Genomic DNA, 19,349 nt, shown 5'->3' on the forward strand with positions numbered 1-19,349 from the left:
AATAATCAGATACATATTCCTCAACAATCCCCAATGCATAGTATTTGATGCACTTTTACCAAACTATGATTGCTTACAATTAGCACTCTTAAAAATACTCTTAAATAAAGTTGTTTTCACCTTCTTGCAAGTGCAATTAGCAAAACTGAAACCCTATCTGTTAATGTCTAAAATAAGCACATTAATTCTTTATACTTCTATTGTACTATGTCAATTTGAAATGGAGCAGCATTCTGTTATTAAGCGATACCAATAATGAAGCTTTAGCACTCAAGTCATTGCTCTGCATGACAGATTTCTAAATTCACATTATAATCCAATAATGTTAATTGGTTTCATACCAAAAATTATTTCATAAATCACACAATACCAAAAAGCTGTTTTTGTAGTTGGATCACCTTACCAGGAAGCTCTCTCATTCCCACTAAGTCAAAATGCCAAAACTTTGTTAGAGTCTGGGTTAAACACATCTCAATATTAAATTTTACTGGATACAAGTACACACAAATATAACCCACCCCAACTCTTATTTTAAATTAGTGGTTAGAACAATAGTGAGTCTTAGAAATAAGTTCAAAAGTTGTAGTCTCCAAGCAATAAGTTATAATCAAGCAATGCTACAAACTAAACAAAAAACTAAAATCAGCACCATTCCTGAAATAACTTCACTGTCATCACTCTAGAGTGATTTGATACATTACAGATTAACTCATATTCCATACCCTTAAGTTCTTATCAGTAAGCAGCGTTGAAGAACAATAACGCATAATGTTAAAACAAATTAGGAAGCCTCCATATTTTTTGATGAATCAAAAATTGAGGCAAATAAAGGAAATCCAGTACTGATATAGATTATAGATATTTTTGTCGGCAGCTAATAGTGGTTGTTTCTTGTCCCTGTAAACAGTGCATTATGAGTCAGTAACTCCATTAACCTCACCTCTTCCTGAATGTATTGTAACAGGAATGGGGACGCTCGCAGATTATCAACTGGAATATTGAAAAATCCCTGGATTTCTTTCTGATGCAAATCCATTGTAATCAGGTGAGTCAAGCCTGAGGAGAGTGTGGAAATGAATACAAATCTGCAACAGCAGCTTAAGTATTTATGCACTTAGTGACCTAGCAGCAGCAATCAAACCACACAAGGAAATGAAAGATACTAAACCAGGACATTCACACATTTTTTTCCCATATGCCTTTGCTTTCTGAATGCATTTCATTCTTTAAGGCATAATGAATCCTTCCTGAAGAATAGAAAATGCCTGTGCATTATTGCACTCAGAACAAGTTTAGATTATTAAGGTTATTAATGAATTTAAATAATTCAAAGATCACTGGTAACATCAAACAGACTTCATTCAGCACCAAAAAGACATGGGGTATCCAAGCAAATGTTCGTAGAATAATTGAGCTTTGGTCACAAAGTCTGCAAAACCCCAATCTACTGGCATTCCACAATTTATGTTAAAAGCTACCTAGAAAGTATCACCACCATAATGCAAAACCTATGAAGATTTTTAAGGTGGAAACTCTCAAAAATTTGATTTGATAACATTCATACAAATTAGGCATCTGCTTGTTCAGGCTCCAGATTTTAATCATATTACTTTGGAAAAGGTGGTATCATGTTTCATATTACTGGATTGCACATTTCCAAGGACTGAATTCCAGATCTGAAAACAAGAGCTCAATACTACCCAAAGCACTTGCACTCGATTCACTGAGGTCTGGAATTTAAAAAAAAATTCTTGTGATAGTGATCGTGAAAACAAACAAACCGTCTTAAAAACCCACGTAGTTCACTAACACCCTCAGGGGAGGAATCTTACTGGCTGACCTATTTATGATTTCAGCCGCACATCAGTGGAGTAAAATGGTCCTGTGAACCACTCAGTTCCAGTGCAATCAATATTGGTCCTACCAACATGCAGGGGAAAATACATTTTTCCTAACTGAACTATAATCGAACACAAATGTCAACTGTAGGCCAAGAAATCTCTGTACTAGAAGAGATGGTACCTGATGTTCAATTATGAGGTTTTATTTCTGCAAAGGTGTCAGCCTTTCTTCAATTTACAATATTCCATAGCTAATCTGATGCACAGCAATCTTCATCCAGTTGATATCTGTCTGTTAATATTGCTCTTTTAATTGAGCTGGAACATCAATCACATTGCTGCTCTTCCCTTTTACACCACATACTGACATTTGCAAGTCCAAAAGCCCTCAAAGAACTGAACACATCATAAGACTATTTGTAAGTTTTGCACTTAAAGCAATTTACATTGAAGATGTTCCTTGAGCATTTCACACTTTGAAATCCAAGCTGCACTTTGACTAGCCTAGAAAGGCTAGGAACAAGATGCAGAAAAATAAAACGCTGGATATTTCTTCAATCTGCAGTAATTTGCTCAAAGAGTAATATCTAACAGGCTATGTGGGAGGGTGAGGCCCTCAAGAATGTCCTACAAGATATATTTTATATAGTAAAAACATGTGTCAGAAACTTCAAGGTTAAAATAAAGGCTTGAAAGTTGCTCACATGACTACATTGTCAATGCAGCTTACAATCAAGAGTGGAGAAGCTCACATGGTAAATCGGTAAACTGGTTTAGTACTGTCACATGTACTGAGGTACAGAGAAAAACTTGTTTTGCAGGCCAACCATACATCAGCACATTGAAGCAGAATAAAGCGTTACCTATTTAATTGCCAGTATTAGACTAATATATTGTTCATTGTAGTTTTAAGTAAAGCATTATGGCCCCATAAATAAATTCTAGTGCCTATACCAGGAAAAGTTCACACAAGTTTGGAACCTTTAATCAACACACGATCTGCAAGGAATATTAGATCAGTTTAGGGCAAAGACAAAAACACACTCAAGTATAATGAGTACACTTCGTATAATGTCCAAGGTTCTACCAGTGACTAAAATGCAACCAATCATGAATTGTTTGAGTTTGTCTAAATTACGAGATGACAGAGCAATAAAGTGGGCACAACTATTCATTTGCAAACTGAGAGACATGACCCAAGGCATTTCCAATTTTCCATGTGTTGCAAGCAAACTCAGTAGAGGGGTAAAGAACATCTCAGAGGATCCAGCATTTCTAAAGGGCACCAAATCAAAAATTGTGACACACATTAGCTTGACAGAGAGGGCAAGAATGAGGCTCTACAGTCAAACTTTCAGAAGCTCGAAAGAAAAGTAAAAGTAGTAAAAGATACTACTGGAAGAGTTCAAGCGGCCTCTGTGGAGGCAAAGGGGTAGTTGATGACTGGGATGGACACACAGTATCACAAAATGAGATTGAGAAGATATGATGGCCACTATAAGTGAGAGAGTGAGAGTCCCACACAATAGGCTGGTTATTAACATTTCAGTCCGTGGAATTAAAAGGTGAATGGCAGTACGGGTAGCATACCAAGTTAACAGAATCATTACAAAAGGAGTCTTCCCAGAAAGTAGGTTGGTAGACTGTGATTTTCCCTGGTACTCAGACCATTTTATTATACTATAAACATATTATTGACCAACATGACTGCACAGAATAAATATTTCAAATATCTCGATGACACAGTGCTTGTGATTGTGGTACAGACTGCAAGATGACAAAGATGAGCTCATAGGTTAAGAGTGAAAGGTAAAATATTTGAGGAGGAACTCCTTCACTCAAAGGACGGTTAAGAGTGTGGAACAAGTTCCCAACTGAAGAGGCACGTACAGTTTCGAATTCAACATTTAAGGGAAATTTTGATAAATACATGAATGGGAAGGGCATGGAGGGCTATGGTTTAGGTGCAGGTCAACGGGACTACGCAGAGTAACAGTTCTGCGTGGACTAGATGGGCTGAAGGACCTGTTTGTGTTGTAGTGCTTTATGTATGAAGGGGTAGACAAGCACATAAAATTTCATTCAGCAGCCAAGTAGTCTTTTAGAAAGAACATAGATTGAGAATACAGGTGAACTGGCACAGTTCTAGGAGATAGTCGGTGATGAAGTAACTTGGTTTGTTCTGGTACCTGACCTAACATGGAGTAATCCTATACACAGATACTTGCAAACAGAAGGATGCTGCAACCAGCAAGATCTGTGTATAGAGAGTGTGTTAACTTTTCAGGTCAATATCCTATGATCAGAAATGGGAAAAGTTAAGAAATAAAACAAGTTTTGAGACACAGAGGACAGGAGGAGATAAACCAGAGCAAAGCAAAGCTCTGTGACAGAGCGAATAACAAATCTCATGGTGGAATAGCTAGTGTGATATTCAGAAAAATTAAAAGCTTAATCAGTCTTTCATCTTGACTCTCTTCAATTCTTTCTATGTAATTTAAAACATTTCATTTCTAAATTTACTAAACAAAGGTCATTGAGATCAAATATCAGGAAGTTATGCTATAACTTTATAAAACACTAGCTAGGCCGCATTTGGAGTACGGCATACAGTTCTGTTCACCCCATTATAGGAAGGATGTTGAGGCTTTGTAGAGGGGGCAGAAGAGGTTTACCAGGATGCTGCTTGGATTATGCGCTTTAACGAGAGGTTGGACAAACTCGTTTTTTTTCCCTCTGCAGTGGTGGAGGATGATGGGAGATCTTATAGAAGTTTATAAGATTATGAGAGGCATAGAGTAGATAGACAATATCTTTTCCACAGATGTGAAATATCTAATACCAGAGGACGTGCATTTAAGGTGAGGGGAAATTTTCAAAAGGAGATCTGTTGTGTTTTTTTTAAAAACACGCAGAGTGGTGGGTGCCTGGAATGCACTGCCTAGAGTGGTGATAGAGACAGATACATCAGAGACTTTTAAGAGAAGTTTAGATAGGTACATGATTGTGAGGAAAATGGAAGGACATGGACATTATGTAGGCAGAGGGGATTATTATAGTTGGCCATCTGATTACTAAATTAATTGGTTTGGCACAACATTGTGGGCAAAGGGCCTGTTCCTGTGCTGTACTGTTCTGTTCTGTGTTATCTAAATTAACTGTTCGTCTCTCCACAGATGTTGCCAGACATGTTATTCAGCATTTTTGGTTATTATTTTAGATTTCTATTGAACACAGTATTTTGCTTTTGGAAGGCAACTTATCTCTATACAAATCATAGATTATATCTTTATTGGTTTATATCCAACGCTGTTTAGCAAACTTCAAATGGATATGAAGGTGCTAGTGTGTGTAGAAAAGATTTAATAGAATGGTTTGAGGGAAGGAGGATCTGTTACAAGATTACAAAAGAAAGATTATTGTCACATGGACCAATATACAGCTTTGATCCATTGTAGTCAAGGAGGTCGATCAAAAGATTTGAGAACTGTACACAAAATTAAGATGACCATTTTGAATGGTATAAATAGAAGGAATTTGCCCCCATCGATGAACAAATAGCCCAGACCATGAATTCACTGTTTAGAACAAGTATTGGGAAATTTAATTAATGTTGTTAGAAGAGAATTAAGATGAGAAACAATAATCTGAAGGACGAGCAATGGGATTTAGATCATAACCCATTTTATAAATAAAGTTTTAAAAAGGTCAACCACATTCAGCATATACAAAACTAATTAACCACATTACTGCCCACTGCAAGCCAACTATATAGAGATTTTGTTATGTTCAACACTTGTTCATAAAGAGATTAAACATAAGTAATTATGAGGGACAACTTTAGTGTTTCTGATCTTCCACTGTAAACCCCATCTTTCCAGAACCTATGTTGCAAGTGCAACAGTAATTAAACTACCGAGTGTAAATACAAAGTAGCTATTATAAAATATTTAAAGAAACCAACTAAGGAAAAGAAATAAATCTGCAGATGCTGGAGTCAGAAATAGAAATGCTGGACGAACTCATCCAGTCAAGTGGTATCTGTGGAAAGAGAAAGCATTTCAGGTCAACAACCCTTCTGAAATAGGACAGGGGAGAATGGAGGGTTTACAGCTTTCAAAGGAGAACTTGGGTGAGGGCAGATGCCAGGGCAGGGTTTAAGGCAATAACTTATTTGGTGATAGGCTAGGACATATCAGGTGATTAAACCAGTGAAAATATTATTTTGGATCTTGTCTAGTACAATGAGAGTTAATGGACAAACTAATTTGAACTTATTGAAAAACCACTTTTCCCTTAAAAGAATTTTTTTTTCCAGCATGAACTCAGTGGGCCTGCTTCTGTGATGTACTTCTCTATGACTCTAATTATAGATTAGCCAAGCAAGTAGTAAAATGGATAACATATAGGTTCTTGGTAAGAGTGTATCTGAACTACACTCTTTACTTTCTTCTTGGGTTAGGACTACAGTGTTTTGCTCTCTTAACCCAAGAAGTGATTTGCTTGCCACAAAGGGAGAGTAGTTAAGATTCAGACTGGTTCCAGGTAAGGCAGGTTTACCATATGAAGAAAAATTGTGTGTTTGGAAATATCTACACTGGAAAAAGGATCTAATGCTTTCCCGTACATGACAAATAAACATTTCCGAGTTTCCAGCCGGATACACGTATCAATTATAATCGCAAACACGAGGAAATCTGCAGATGCTGGAATTTCAAGCAACACACATAAAAATTGCGGGTGAACGCAGCAGGCCAGGCAGCATCTGTAGGAAGAGGTACAGTAGATGTTTTGAGCCGAGACCCTTCGTCAGGACACTTCAGGTCCTGACGAAGGGTCTCAGCCCGAAACGTCAACTGTACCTCTCAATTATAATCAATGTTTTGATGACAAACTGCTATCTTCATCAGGGATTATGCTTGGGCGTGTCTAGTACCGCTAGGTACAATTAGGATTTCTACCAAAGCTAGCATGGGGAATAAAGTTTCAGAACAAGGATGATTCAAAAAGATGACTTGAAGGAAATCAAGGAATATGGGGACGATGCCAGAATAAAAGCATTGACATAGCTGACCTTAATGAATGCAGAGCAGGCATGAAGGACCAGCTGACTACTCCTGTTCCTATTTATAACATTCATATGTTCAAAATAGATTCACACTGCAGAATAAAATGGCTTGACTTCAGCCATTCAGCCCACTGATTCTACTTGCTTCTTGTAACTGGTCATCCAGACTCAACACCTAGCCTTTAATACTTCTGTTCAAGCAACAATTGAAGAGTTTACCACTCCAAAAGCTCATGGCACCAACTTCTAATATATGTCACTAAGCAAACTCCTCTAGTCTTTTAAATTGCAATGAGGGCCCAGTTTTAAAAGCAGTCTCCATTAAAAAAAACAACAGAATTTTTTTAGAGCTAGAAAAAGGAAGCATTTATTTGTGACTCCCTTTCCTCCCAAAGCACACTGTTTTTAACTGGGTGGGCCTGACAACAGAATTCCCCAAGTAGGGAGCTACAGACAACTTCATCCCATGGGATAAACACTGCTACAGAAAGGAAAGAATTCATCACAACAGATGATTCACAAGGGAAAACGATTAAAGGTTGGAACAAAGATTATTTCAATGTAGATGTGTCTTACACAGGAACTCCAATGCATATCCAACATCAGCTGCTTCAGGTCAGTGCTAGTTGCCACAATCAGAAATGTGGGCAGTCATGCACCTTCTTATGATGAGAACACAATCTTGGCTTACACAAAGAGAACTATCTTGTGAGAGGTGCCATTAGGTAGATCTGAATTCATACCCAGTCTACAGAAGAGGCCCCATGAAAATATTTGAATTGGTATTCTGCTCAACTTTCATTTCTCAATCACTGCTATGGATTTCCTCTTATTTGCCTACCTAACAGTCATTATCCTTCAGTAGCAATTTGTTGGTTATTAATCAGTATGGGATAACTTGTGAAAAGTGGTGGGGATAGCCAAGTTAATTCCTAAATAAATATCTTCTCCACAAAACACCAGAGACAGATTTGCTAAAAGAGGGACAGGATGAATGGTACAAGTACAACTCACCAGCTTTACACATCATTGATGCCAGAAGTTTGGACACAATAGAACCTCGTTTCCTCATCTTACATTGCTTGCTGTATGGAAAGTAAGGGATTACACCAATGATGTTCTTGGCACAAGAGGTCTTAGAGGCATAGATCATAATAAGGAGCTCCATAATGGTGGTGTTAACATCCCTGTGTACAAGAAAAAAAACATTCTTAAACACAAGGTCAAGATCAAGCACTGACATTTTCAATTCCCTAGCTTTCAGCTTTCAAATCACACACTCCTTTAAAAATAAAACCAAACTCAACTAAAGTGACTACCAACACATAACAACCTTCTTTGACAAACATGAGGAAATGCAAGAGCCCGTTTAGCAGTAATGAATTAAAAACAAGTTTAATATTATTCGTTAACAATAAATATCAAAAATACAAGTGGCTTAAAATTAGGACACAAACTCTTATTCAGAGAAGCAACAAAATTCCCTACTATAACAACTAGGAATTTTATGGCAAGATTACATTCTCTACAAGGCCCATGTAAAACAGAAGCAAAAAAAAACACTATCATCTGCTAAGTTAGGTTCATTTACAAAGGGACTATTTTTAAATCACTGCTGGAAATGCAGTTTTATGCAGCACCTGGAAATTTGTTTAATGCAGCTGGTTTAACCAGATCATTCCAAAACAAACACTAATATTTGCAAATTTGTCAAAAAAGCTAATAAACCATTACTTCTTAAAAATGGTATTGGATTTCAGCACATACTGTAACTGTAGACAGATGTCAGAACAGATGCAATAGCCTGGCCAGTACCTTGTGGCAAAAAAAAATCACAGACAAAATGATCACTAAATCATAACTGCTTTATCTGTGAACATTTTCCCCCTGGTGATTTTATTCTAAATAGAATATTTAGACGCTGCTTAAGAGTTTCAACTTTTAAATGCATGTGCAATATCTGCAAAAGAAATGAACATCACTTTTACGGTCTACAATCAAACAGGACAAGTTTACTCCTTCAGAGGTGTACAATTCAGATGTAAATCAGCTTCATCATGAAATCAAGAAAGGCTGAAGTTCCTCTTGATATCCTAACTTAAAATCTAAGGATGAAGATTTCACTTTACCACAAACTTACTTTGAAACAGTCTGAATAATAAATACATCTTTTCCTCTGACAGATTCTTGAATTTGTACTCTTGTTTCTATCAAAAAACAGAAAAAACACCATTAAAATGTACTTCAGTTCAAACTACATTGCTAATCTGTAATTTCTAATCAATCCAAACAAGTTACACATGAAAAGCAAAAGTAACTGTTGATACAGAACAACGAAAAAGTTACCTAGAAAACATTTTCCATATGATTAGAAAGTAAAGATTTTTATTCTGAGAGGATTTCCAAATGGATTATCTATATACTACTAAAACTCTCATGCTCTGTCTGTCTGTCTGTTTGTGACCTCCAATAAGAGCCCACGGTGCATTACAGCAGCACTTTTTTTTTTGGCTAAATCGAATTAAAATGCGCTAACTTACAGAATGCAGGCAAAGTTCCGGGTTATATATTCGTATAAAATTGCTCATTCCCCAAAAATCAACAGGCTGGCTTTCACCCAAGACCCGATCCGCCATCATGGAAATCAGGACACCATAGCCCGATGCATGCGCACCGCCAGCCTCAGCAGCCACACCTACCGGAGCAAAAGGGCAGGGCAGCTCTATTTCGGGGGTCAAATTCTGCTAATCACCATCAGCATGTGCAGGATTAGGACAGATCTAAATGCCATCCATCAATAAGAGATAATTAAATCTTATTGTAATGACATACTTCGAGACACCCATAAAACAGCGATGACTATATCACGTCCATTTAGGACAGCGCCACCCACATCATCAAGAATAATCAGCATTCTTTGGTGTTACTGCTTTGTATCTTCTATCTAGCATAAGGGTAAAAAAAAATGGTCAGCCTAATTATGCCACGTGAAAAAGGAAGGGGGACATTATGGTTAAGAGATGACGCCAAATGTCGTCGAGAAGTGGCAAGGACAGGGAGAGAACAAGAATCGGATGAGGTCAGGGCCGCACGACTCCAGGATCAAAGAGTCAGGACAAAAAAAGATGAGAGAAGAAGAAACAGAGGAAGAAAGGCATGCACGTCTCCAGGATCAGAGACAAGCAACAAACAGCAGAAGAGACGGGGGATGAAAGGACTGCACTTCTCCAGAATGACAATGAGAGGCACAAGGGTGGCAGATAAACCAGAAATGATGCCATCAAGAGTCCTTTGTTAAATGAAGAGCAGCTATATTTGCTTTGCTACGCGTCGTCCTTCTTATAATATACTGAGGTTTTCTACTTCAGTTTCCAAAGCAAAGCGATACCAATAGTATTCAGGAAAATTTAATGTTCATTCTGGTCACATCAGACTGCACCACCCTTCTCTCAAAGGGTGTCCCAAAGGGTCACCCCGTTGTCTGGTTTGAATTAAAACAGAATGAAGAACAGATTACCACAAAACAATAGCCAGCTGTTCCAAAGAGCTTACTACAAACCAGCAACAGACCAGTTTCAGCTGGAGAAGACACTGGTCTAACACTAGCATTTCCCACCCTTGCTCAGATAATATTGCAACAAGTCTCTCAAAAAAGACTTGAAGCCACACTAATTCAACCTAGTTCACCAGTTATTCCAGTGACCCAGACACACTGCAAGTATTGAAACACAGCCTTTGTCATTTGCTCTGCCTTCCTTGTTTGGCCACAAAGATAGGCAGGAGCAGCTATGCAGAGAACTTCAAGCATGGGTTACAGGTGAACAGTAACCTCAACGTTGAAAGGGAGAAGTCTGCAGAGAAAGAGGCAGGAAGACAAGAAGAGACAAATGCAACGAGGGATGCAAATTAAACACCTAGATTTGACGACTTTGAGTGAAAGCTCAAGGGTGGAAAGAATTCTATGGTTTGATTCACTGTCTACCCTCCTACCTCTTGTTTGGGCAGCACTGGGTTAGGGGCAGTTATCCCAGCACCAGAAAAGTTGCATTTTCATTTCATATGCACAGATTTCATTTCAATCTGGTATTGACTAAGGCACTGCAGTATAGTTCAACTACATGTGAAGTGGGAGGGAGAGGTGATTGGTTGATCGGCAAGAAATGGTTGAATAATGCTCTTCTCCTCTTGCAATCCTTTATCAGAAAAATTTCTATTCTTAGTCTACAAACTCCACCACAAATGTAATAAAAACCTATTTGATAACAGGCCACTCAAGCAACTTCAACGGGGCGTTAAAAATTGAGGGTTGTCTGAGGCCAATTTGGAGAATCATACATTTGAGGATTGCAATAATATGGTTACGAAAACATAACCATTCTGATGCCTAAGCTCAGAAAGGTATGAATAAAAATTTAAATTAAAGTTCAAGGACAGGCCGTTGACACTGGAAATTTAAAAATAACATTTATGTTGGATTATACTTGGATATGTAAATAGAGCACTAAAAAAAATATTCTAACCTTCAAAGGTTAAGCACAGAAAAAGTGAAGAAAAGCAGAAAATCATGTTTTGATTTAAGTATTCCATTGCTAAATGGATACAAGGCTAGAAACAACCTCAATGTATGAATGATCAATTACCTCATCAAATAAGGTGACAAGCACTTAATAGTGTCATAAAAATCATCAAAAGTGAAAATAGGCTTCTATAGCCTTAAATGTCTCAGTCTCAGAAGAGAATACACAAAGATTCATAACGCCTCATCTGAATTCAAAATGACTCACTTCTTATCTCAGAAGTTTATAGCTTATAGATTCTCCAACCAAGGCAAATGGCAGCACATAGTAGAAATACGTAATGCCATGTCTCTAGTTTTACTTTGCTCACCCACTAAACGCTACAGTAAACTTGCCATGGTAGATCTTACAGCAAGTTTTCACTCATACTAATGCTCATTACACACCATATTTGTGTTGTCAATAGTTGGCAAAACAGTAAATTTCTTGAACTGCTCATTCAGTATTCACTGTGCATTCTAATTTAGAACAGGATGAAGGTCAAAAGGGAACAAATTAAACATATTTTCCCCAGAAAAATACCCTGGAGCAGAAATAAGTGACTGTATATGTTAGTTGCATAACAATGGCAGTCTCACAGAAACATTTATTCTGAAGATGTTTAAAAGCAGTTATACTGATTACCAATGCAGTCTGAAAGAAAAACTACTGGTTCAGTTCTTATAGAACATTATTATGCCTGTGAAGAACTGCACAGCTATGCAATTCTTAACAGGCGTAATAATCAAGTGAAATTTGACGACAGAATATGACCAACTCAATCAATAGGCATCTAACCTTTTATAACTTAATATTGAACAGGGGCTCCCTGGTTTATGAATGAAATGACTTACTAAAATCTGACTTTATACAAATTCTCCCACACATTAAAACATTTCTCTAGCTGGTAATAATGCTTCTTGAAATTCATTGATAACTGGATAATTAATCATTTTAGTTATAGATGGTACTAGGGCGAGTGAAATTAAATTATAACTGGTATATATAAAGGGGTATAAGAAGCTCTGGATAGAGGTAGTACCTTTGATGTCTGGCATGCTGCTCCCTACTAGACAGGGTGGACGGGCATCACTGGTCTTCATCTATCTCCTAAATCTCTCACATTGGCTCCAAGTGCCATACCCTGGTAAACTGCTTCAGCTGGCGGGCTAAACCACATGAGGGGGTGGTGTTAACACGGCACCACTGGGCGAAAGACTTCCATGATGAAGTCAGCAGCCGGGGCAGAAAGGTTCTCAGATGAACTATAATGGCCACGTGTTCATGACCAAGCGGTGCCACCTAGTTGGAGGAAATTGGCTGTGGTGAAACCTGGAGAGGGATGGGCTCCGCCAGGTTTCAGAAGACACGCCACATGATGAGCACACCAAAAAGCTGGTGCAAAGCTTGTCATGATGGCGCCCCGATGACTCCATCAGGAGTCAAGTGCGCAAGAAGTAGTATATATAAAACAGATTTTATAGATAGCTAGAGAAAAGATATTTATTTAGAGAAATCATCTTATAGACTGTCCTCAGGAATGAAATTCTATAGAATCCAGGGACTGTACAGCGGCATGCAAAAGTTTGGGCACCCCGGTCAAAATTTCTGTTACTGTGAATAGCTAAGCAAGTAAAAGATGAACTGATTTCCAAAAGGCATAAAGTTAAAGATGACACATTTCTTTAATATTTCAAGATTACTTTTTTTATTTCCATCTTTTATAGTTTCAAAATAACAAAAAAGGAAAAGGGCCCGAAGCAAAAGTTTGGACACCCTGCATAGTCAGTACTTAGTAACATCCCCTTTGACAAGTATCACAGCTTGTAAACGCTCTTTGTAGCCAGCTAAGAGCCTTTCAATTCTTGTTTGGGGGATTTTCACCTATTCTTCCTTGCAAAAGGCTTCTAGTTCTGTGAGATTCTTGGGGCGTTTTGCATGCACTGCTCTTTTGAGATCTATCCACAGATTCTCGATGATGTTTAGGTCAGGGGACTCTGAGTGCCATGGCAAAACCTTCAGCTTGCGCCTCTTGAGGTAGACCATTGTGGATTTTGAGGTGTGTTTAGGATCATTATCCTGTTGTAAAAGCCACCCTCTTTTCATCTTTGGCTTTTTTACAGACAGTGTGATGTTTGCTTCCAGGATTTACTGGTATTTAATTGAATTCATTCTTCCCTCTACCAGTAAATGTTCCCCACGCCAGTGGTTGCAACACAAGCCCAAATCATGATCGATCCACCCCTGTGCTTAACAGTTGGAGAGGGGTTCTTTTCATGAAATTCTGCACCCTTTTTTCTCCAAACATACCTTTGCTCATTGCGGACAAAAAGTTCTACTGAAAAGGTTCAAAGGAACATCTAAACAAGCCTGATGCATTGTGGAAACAAGTCCTGTGGACTGATGAAGTTAAAATAGAACTTTTTGGCTGTAAAAGATGGAAATAAAAAAAGTTTTCTTGCTTAAAATATTAAAGAAATGTGTCATCTTTAACTTTATGCCCTTTGGAAATTAGTTCATCTTTTACTCATCTATTAGTTCATTTATTCACAACAGAAATTTTGACCAGGGGTGCCCAAACTTTTGCATGCCACTGTAAAAAGCACACATACCCGGAAATACTTTTACTTTAATTATTTAGAAATACAGCACAGAATGTGCCCTTCTGGCCCTTTGAGTCACGGGAACAGTAACACCGAAGGAACCTAACCTAATCACAGGACAATTCACAGTGACCAATACGTCTGTGGACTGTGGGAGGATATGGGAGGACCCAAGGAAAACCTTCACATTCCACAGGGAGCATGTACAGAGACACCACTCTGGAATGCCCCAAACTGTAATAGCATCTTCTGTAATTCCCCCAAGTTTCAATTTTTCCTATTACAATAAGAAATGAGTAACTGCATGTGTCTCCATGCAGTACTATGAAAATCAGTGGACAAAAAAAAATCCCAAAACAAGTTCTCCTTGCCAGAACTATAAGCTAATGAATAATCACATGGAGCTTTGCAAGCATATCAAGATCACCATCTACACTAGCTTTACAGTCATATGCTGCTATTACAAGTCTTTGAAAATACAGAAATCTGTGAGTGTTGCAAGATCTGTTGTAAACAGACATGGAAATGGTTGAAAAAATACTGTTTAAAAATGACACAATTTAAGAATAAATAATTAATGATACCTTAACTTCAAAATAGCAACCCATTCAAACAAAGGGGAAATGCAAAAGATGGATTCAATTTTCAGACTCCACTGACTTAATTGATTGAAGTGATTATACACAACCACAACTGGCTTTAGCAACCCTGGCCAATGGGGAAGAAAGGGAAAATAACAACAGAACAACAAAACAATGTAACCAATACAATGGGTGAAAACTGCACTGATTGTGACTCAGCTGAATATTCTCTTGATGTTTTGGTGCCAAAGCACCCAAAAATGGAACTTTAAACTACAGCAACTCTTCAGATTTTAAAAGTACTAAATTCAGAACACAAAAGAATAAACTTGTTGCTGTGTACATGCATCTATTGATGCTTCTGGACACATCTTCAGTGATGTTCCTGGAATCACTGGGTGTTTCAGGTCTTTCAACATCATACAACCTCCTCCAGGTGACCCAGCCGGGGCTGATCAGACCCCAGCTTGTATCCAGATGGCTAGCTACTTATGACTCCATGGCTCCCCTCTTTTGAGCCACAGCCATCTTGAGGCACTCTCTGCCGCATCGGTGCTACTGCGGACGGCTCTCTTCCTCTCTCCCTTGATGCCCAAATTGCTGAAGGCTCTAACTAAATCCCCTACAACCAACCTCCACTGGGAGACACCTCGCTCTCCATCCAGCCTGCTGACAATTGCTGATCAGTCCTGCGTACTTGGAGAGCTTCCTTTCAAAGGCCTCTTCCAAGCTATCTTCCCATGGGACTGTCAGCTCCAGTATCACCACTTGCTTAGTAGACTCAGATACTAGGACAATGTCTGGTCACAGGGTGGTGGCTGCGATATGGTTGGGGAACTTCAGCTGCCGTTCGAGGTCCACCAACAGCTGCCAGCTGCCAGTCCCTTACAGAGGTCAGGATGCCTGCAGATGTTCTTTTGGCAGGTATTGGCTGCTCCCCAGTTCTGACAAAGGCAATGGTCTGCTTGGAGGGTCAGGACCACTTCGCCCACTCAACTCCTGCGCTGATGGCTTCAGCAATGGTCTTCAGGACCTGGTCATGCCTCCACCTGTACCATCCCTCACCAAGTGCCCTTGCACAGCCGCTGAGGATGTGCTCCAGGGTTCCTCGCTTGGAGCATAGTGGGCATGCAGATGACTCCGCCTTGCCCCATCCATGTGTGCAGGTTTGATGAGCTTGGAAGCACATCATACACTGCCTGGATGAGAAATTGGATGCGATGTAGTTCCGCTTTCCAAAGATCAGCCCAGGTCACTTTCCCCTCAACTGCATTCTCCCATCTTGTCCAAGCTTCCTGTTGCTTGCAGGCTCTCGTCTCCTCCACTACTGCTCTCACCTCCTCCTGAACTAGAAGACGCCTTTCCTTCCCTCTGGTGTCCATTTGGGGAGTTGCAAAGGATGCTAGCCCAGCTCGGCCTCATGTGACCACTCCCACCAGCCTCACCTCTGCTTCCTGAACAGCTTCCTCTGCCCTCCACTTCCTGCCAGTCCTCACTTGGATCCCTGCTCTAGTTAGTGGCAAAGTTGGGATTAAATCAGTTTATTCATCAAACACTGGTGGAAGCACAAAAGAGCTCAAGTACTTAGGCATAAAAGGACACCATTGCTATTGAAAGGTATTTAACAACCCTTATGTTTGCCAAACACCAATCTTCACACAAAGTACATCCTATTCTCAAAAGCAGCTGCCTGCTTCTTTGGGCAAGAACAGTATTTCCTTCAGTAACTACGAAATGCAACCACATTACTGCCAACAATCTACATATTCCAAGAAAAACATCTGCCCAAATTTGTTCAAAGGAACTTAAAGCAAACAACATCAAATCCTTCTGAATTAACTTAGCTCACAGCTTTTCTTTGTTTGAAGAGTCTTAACTTAACGTGGAGCCAAAGGAATTTATCCTATCAATTAGTTTACAAATTACCAAGCACACAAAATAAGATTCATTATGATTGAAAGCACACCAGCCTTTGCTATATAGAATGTCATTGTACCGATCATTTAATATCAAGTAAGACAGGAAAACTTTTAATATTGAAGATGATATCCCAGATGTTAACAAAAACAGATCAAACAAGACTTAATTGCAGATTTAACTGTTTTAAATTAAGAATAAAAAATGTTTGGTTAGAGGATGTCCATCTCACAATATTTGTATCTTCATGAAGCACAGGCCAATTTAATACCACAAACATGTGCATTGTTTGATATTTTTGTTTTAAAAATGAATTTCCATACATCATGCAATTTTTTTTCCATTAAAAAATCTGTTGTCATATTTAATTTTGACAAAATAGCAAAATAATGTAAAAAAAACCAAAAAATTTATTTCTTTACACGCTCACACTTGAGCAACAATTATCATTGCTGGATTCAAATCAGAACAGTACAGGATAAGAATGGGACTTTAGCCCTCCACGTATGCACTGATGGGATACCAAAGTAAACTAATCTCCATCTCCCTACGTATGGTCTAAATCCATCTATTCCCTGCCTTTTCACATGCCCAACTGAAGGGAGAGACAAAAGAACCAAGATGTCATTGCATTGTGGTCATCTAATTTTACACCCATAGATAAGAAAATTTCCAAAGTTGTAGATATTAGTCAACCAATGAGAAAGCTCTCATTCAAATAAAGCTGCATCAAGAGAAGCTTCCAGAATCATGCAAATATACACTCTAGGGGACACATTGATCAATTGCATATAAACACTGTGACCACTAGGAAGCATAGTAAATTGTTACATAGATACAAGAACTACTTAAAATACAAGCAGTTAAATAATTGTTAAAATGCAAAATAACAAACATCTAATCTAAGAATTAAACAGTTGGATCCAACACATTTTTCTCCTTGACGTCATCTCAAACTCCCTATCATCAGATAAAACATCAAATGGAAGTTTAACCAAAGGGGAAAGAAGTCAAAGCCTCGCAAGATAAGCTCAAGTAGCTTTAAGAGGTGGTGAGAAACATCTGAGAACCAGTACATGCATTTTAGAATCATAGAAGCATACAGGAAGAGGAGGAATATGCAAAAAATTTAACTAGTAATGGTTCCTCTATTTTGATATGCCAATAACAATCTATAGCTTTTTCATAATTCAACTTTATGGTAAAAAATAAAGTCAGTTTAATAAAACTAGAAAACTTAGCATTAAAACATTTTTATTGTGTATAAATAATTAAAAGACATTTTAACATATTGTCACATGTACATTTAAACATACAGCAAAATTCACTGTTTGTGTTAAAACAAATCAGTGAGGGCAGCCAACCAGAATTACCATGGCTGTGGTGCCAATACAGCATACCCATATCTTACCACTGAACAATGATACATCTACAAATGCAAATACTGTTTAAAAAAAAATCCCTTCTTTTCTCGTGGTCCACCATGATCCATCCTCAAAAATTCCCAAGGCAGAATTTGATTTCATTAGACAATGGCTTTGATAATCCTGGATACACTGAACACCAGATTGAAGAAACACACATCAAAGTTGCTGGTGAACGCAGCAGGCCAGGCAGCATCTCTAGGAAGAGGTGCAGTCGACGTTTCAGGCCGAGACCCTTCGTCAGGACTAACTGAAGGAAGAGTGAGTAAGGGATTTGAAAGTTGGAGGGGGAGGGGGAGATCCAAAATGATAGGAGAAGACAGGAGGGGGAGAGATGGAGCCAAGAGCTGGACAGGTGATTGGCAAAGGGGATATGAGAGGATCATGGGACAGGAGGTCCGGGAAGACAGACAAAGGGGGGGGGGACCTAGAGAATGGGCAAGAGGAATATTCAGAGGGGCAGACGGAGAAAAAGGAGTGTGAGAGAAAGAATGTGTGCATAAAAATAAGTAACAGATGGGGTACGAGGGGGAGGTGGGGCCTTAGCGGAAGTTAGAGAAGTCGATGTTCATGCCATCAGGTTGGAGGCTACCCAGACGGAATATAAGGTGTTGTTCCTCCAACCTGAGTGTGGCTTCATCTTTACAGTAGAGGAGGCCGTGGATAGACATGTCAGAATGGGAATGGGATGTGGAATTAAAATGTGTGGCCACTGGGAGATCCTGCTTTCTCTGGCGGACAGAGCGTAGATGTTCAGCAAAGCGGTCTCCCAGTCTGCGTCGGGTCTCACCAATATATAAAAGGCCACATCGGGAGCATCGGACGGAGTATATCACCCCAGTCGACTCACAGGTGAAGTGTTGCCTCATCTGGAAGGACTGTTTGGGGCCCTGAATGGTGGTAAGGGAGGAAGTGTAAGGGCATGTGTAGCACTTGTTCCGCTTACACGGCTAAGTGCCAGGAGGGAGATCAGTGGGGAGGGATGGGGGGGACGAATGGACAAGGGAGTTGCGTAGGGAGCGATCCCTGCGGAATGCAGAGAGAGGGGGGAAGGGAAAGATGTGCTTAGTGGTGGGATCCCTTTGGAGGTGGCGGAAGTTACGGAGAATAATATGTTGGACCCGGAGGCTGGTGGGGTGGTAGGTGAGGACCAGGGGAACCCTATTCCTAGTGGGGTGGTGGGAGGATGGAGTGAGAGCAGATGTACGTGAAATGGGGGAGACGCGTTTAAGAGCAGAGTTGATAGTGGAGGAAGGGAAGCCCCTTTCTTTAAAAAAGGAAGACATCTCCCTCGTCCTAGAATGAAAAGCCTCATCCTGAGAGCAGATGCGGCGGAGACGGAGGAATTGCGAGAAGGGG

At 39.3% G+C, this 19,349-nt stretch overlaps 1 protein-coding gene across 5 annotated transcripts in view; it reads right to left on the reverse strand.

Moving 5' to 3' along the window:
* The window catches only part of prpsap2 (phosphoribosyl pyrophosphate synthetase-associated protein 2), a 41,724-nt gene that overhangs the window by 15,323 nt on the left and 7,052 nt on the right, over nt 1-19,349 (reverse strand). For all 5 annotated transcript variants that reach the window (XM_063059320.1, XM_063059317.1, XM_063059318.1 and 2 more), the window contains 3 exons: nt 9,050-9,116; nt 7,924-8,096; nt 941-1,056 (listed from right to left, as the gene is read on the reverse strand). In XM_063059320.1, the coding sequence (XP_062915390.1) occupies nt 941-1,056; nt 7,924-8,096; nt 9,050-9,116 (356 nt within the window). The remainder of the gene's footprint in view (nt 1-940; nt 1,057-7,923; nt 8,097-9,049; nt 9,117-19,349) is intronic.

Source organism: Mobula hypostoma, chromosome 9 (genome assembly GCF_963921235.1).
Source record: "Mobula hypostoma chromosome 9, sMobHyp1.1, whole genome shotgun sequence".
NCBI lineage: Eukaryota > Metazoa > Chordata > Chondrichthyes > Myliobatiformes > Myliobatidae > Mobula > Mobula hypostoma.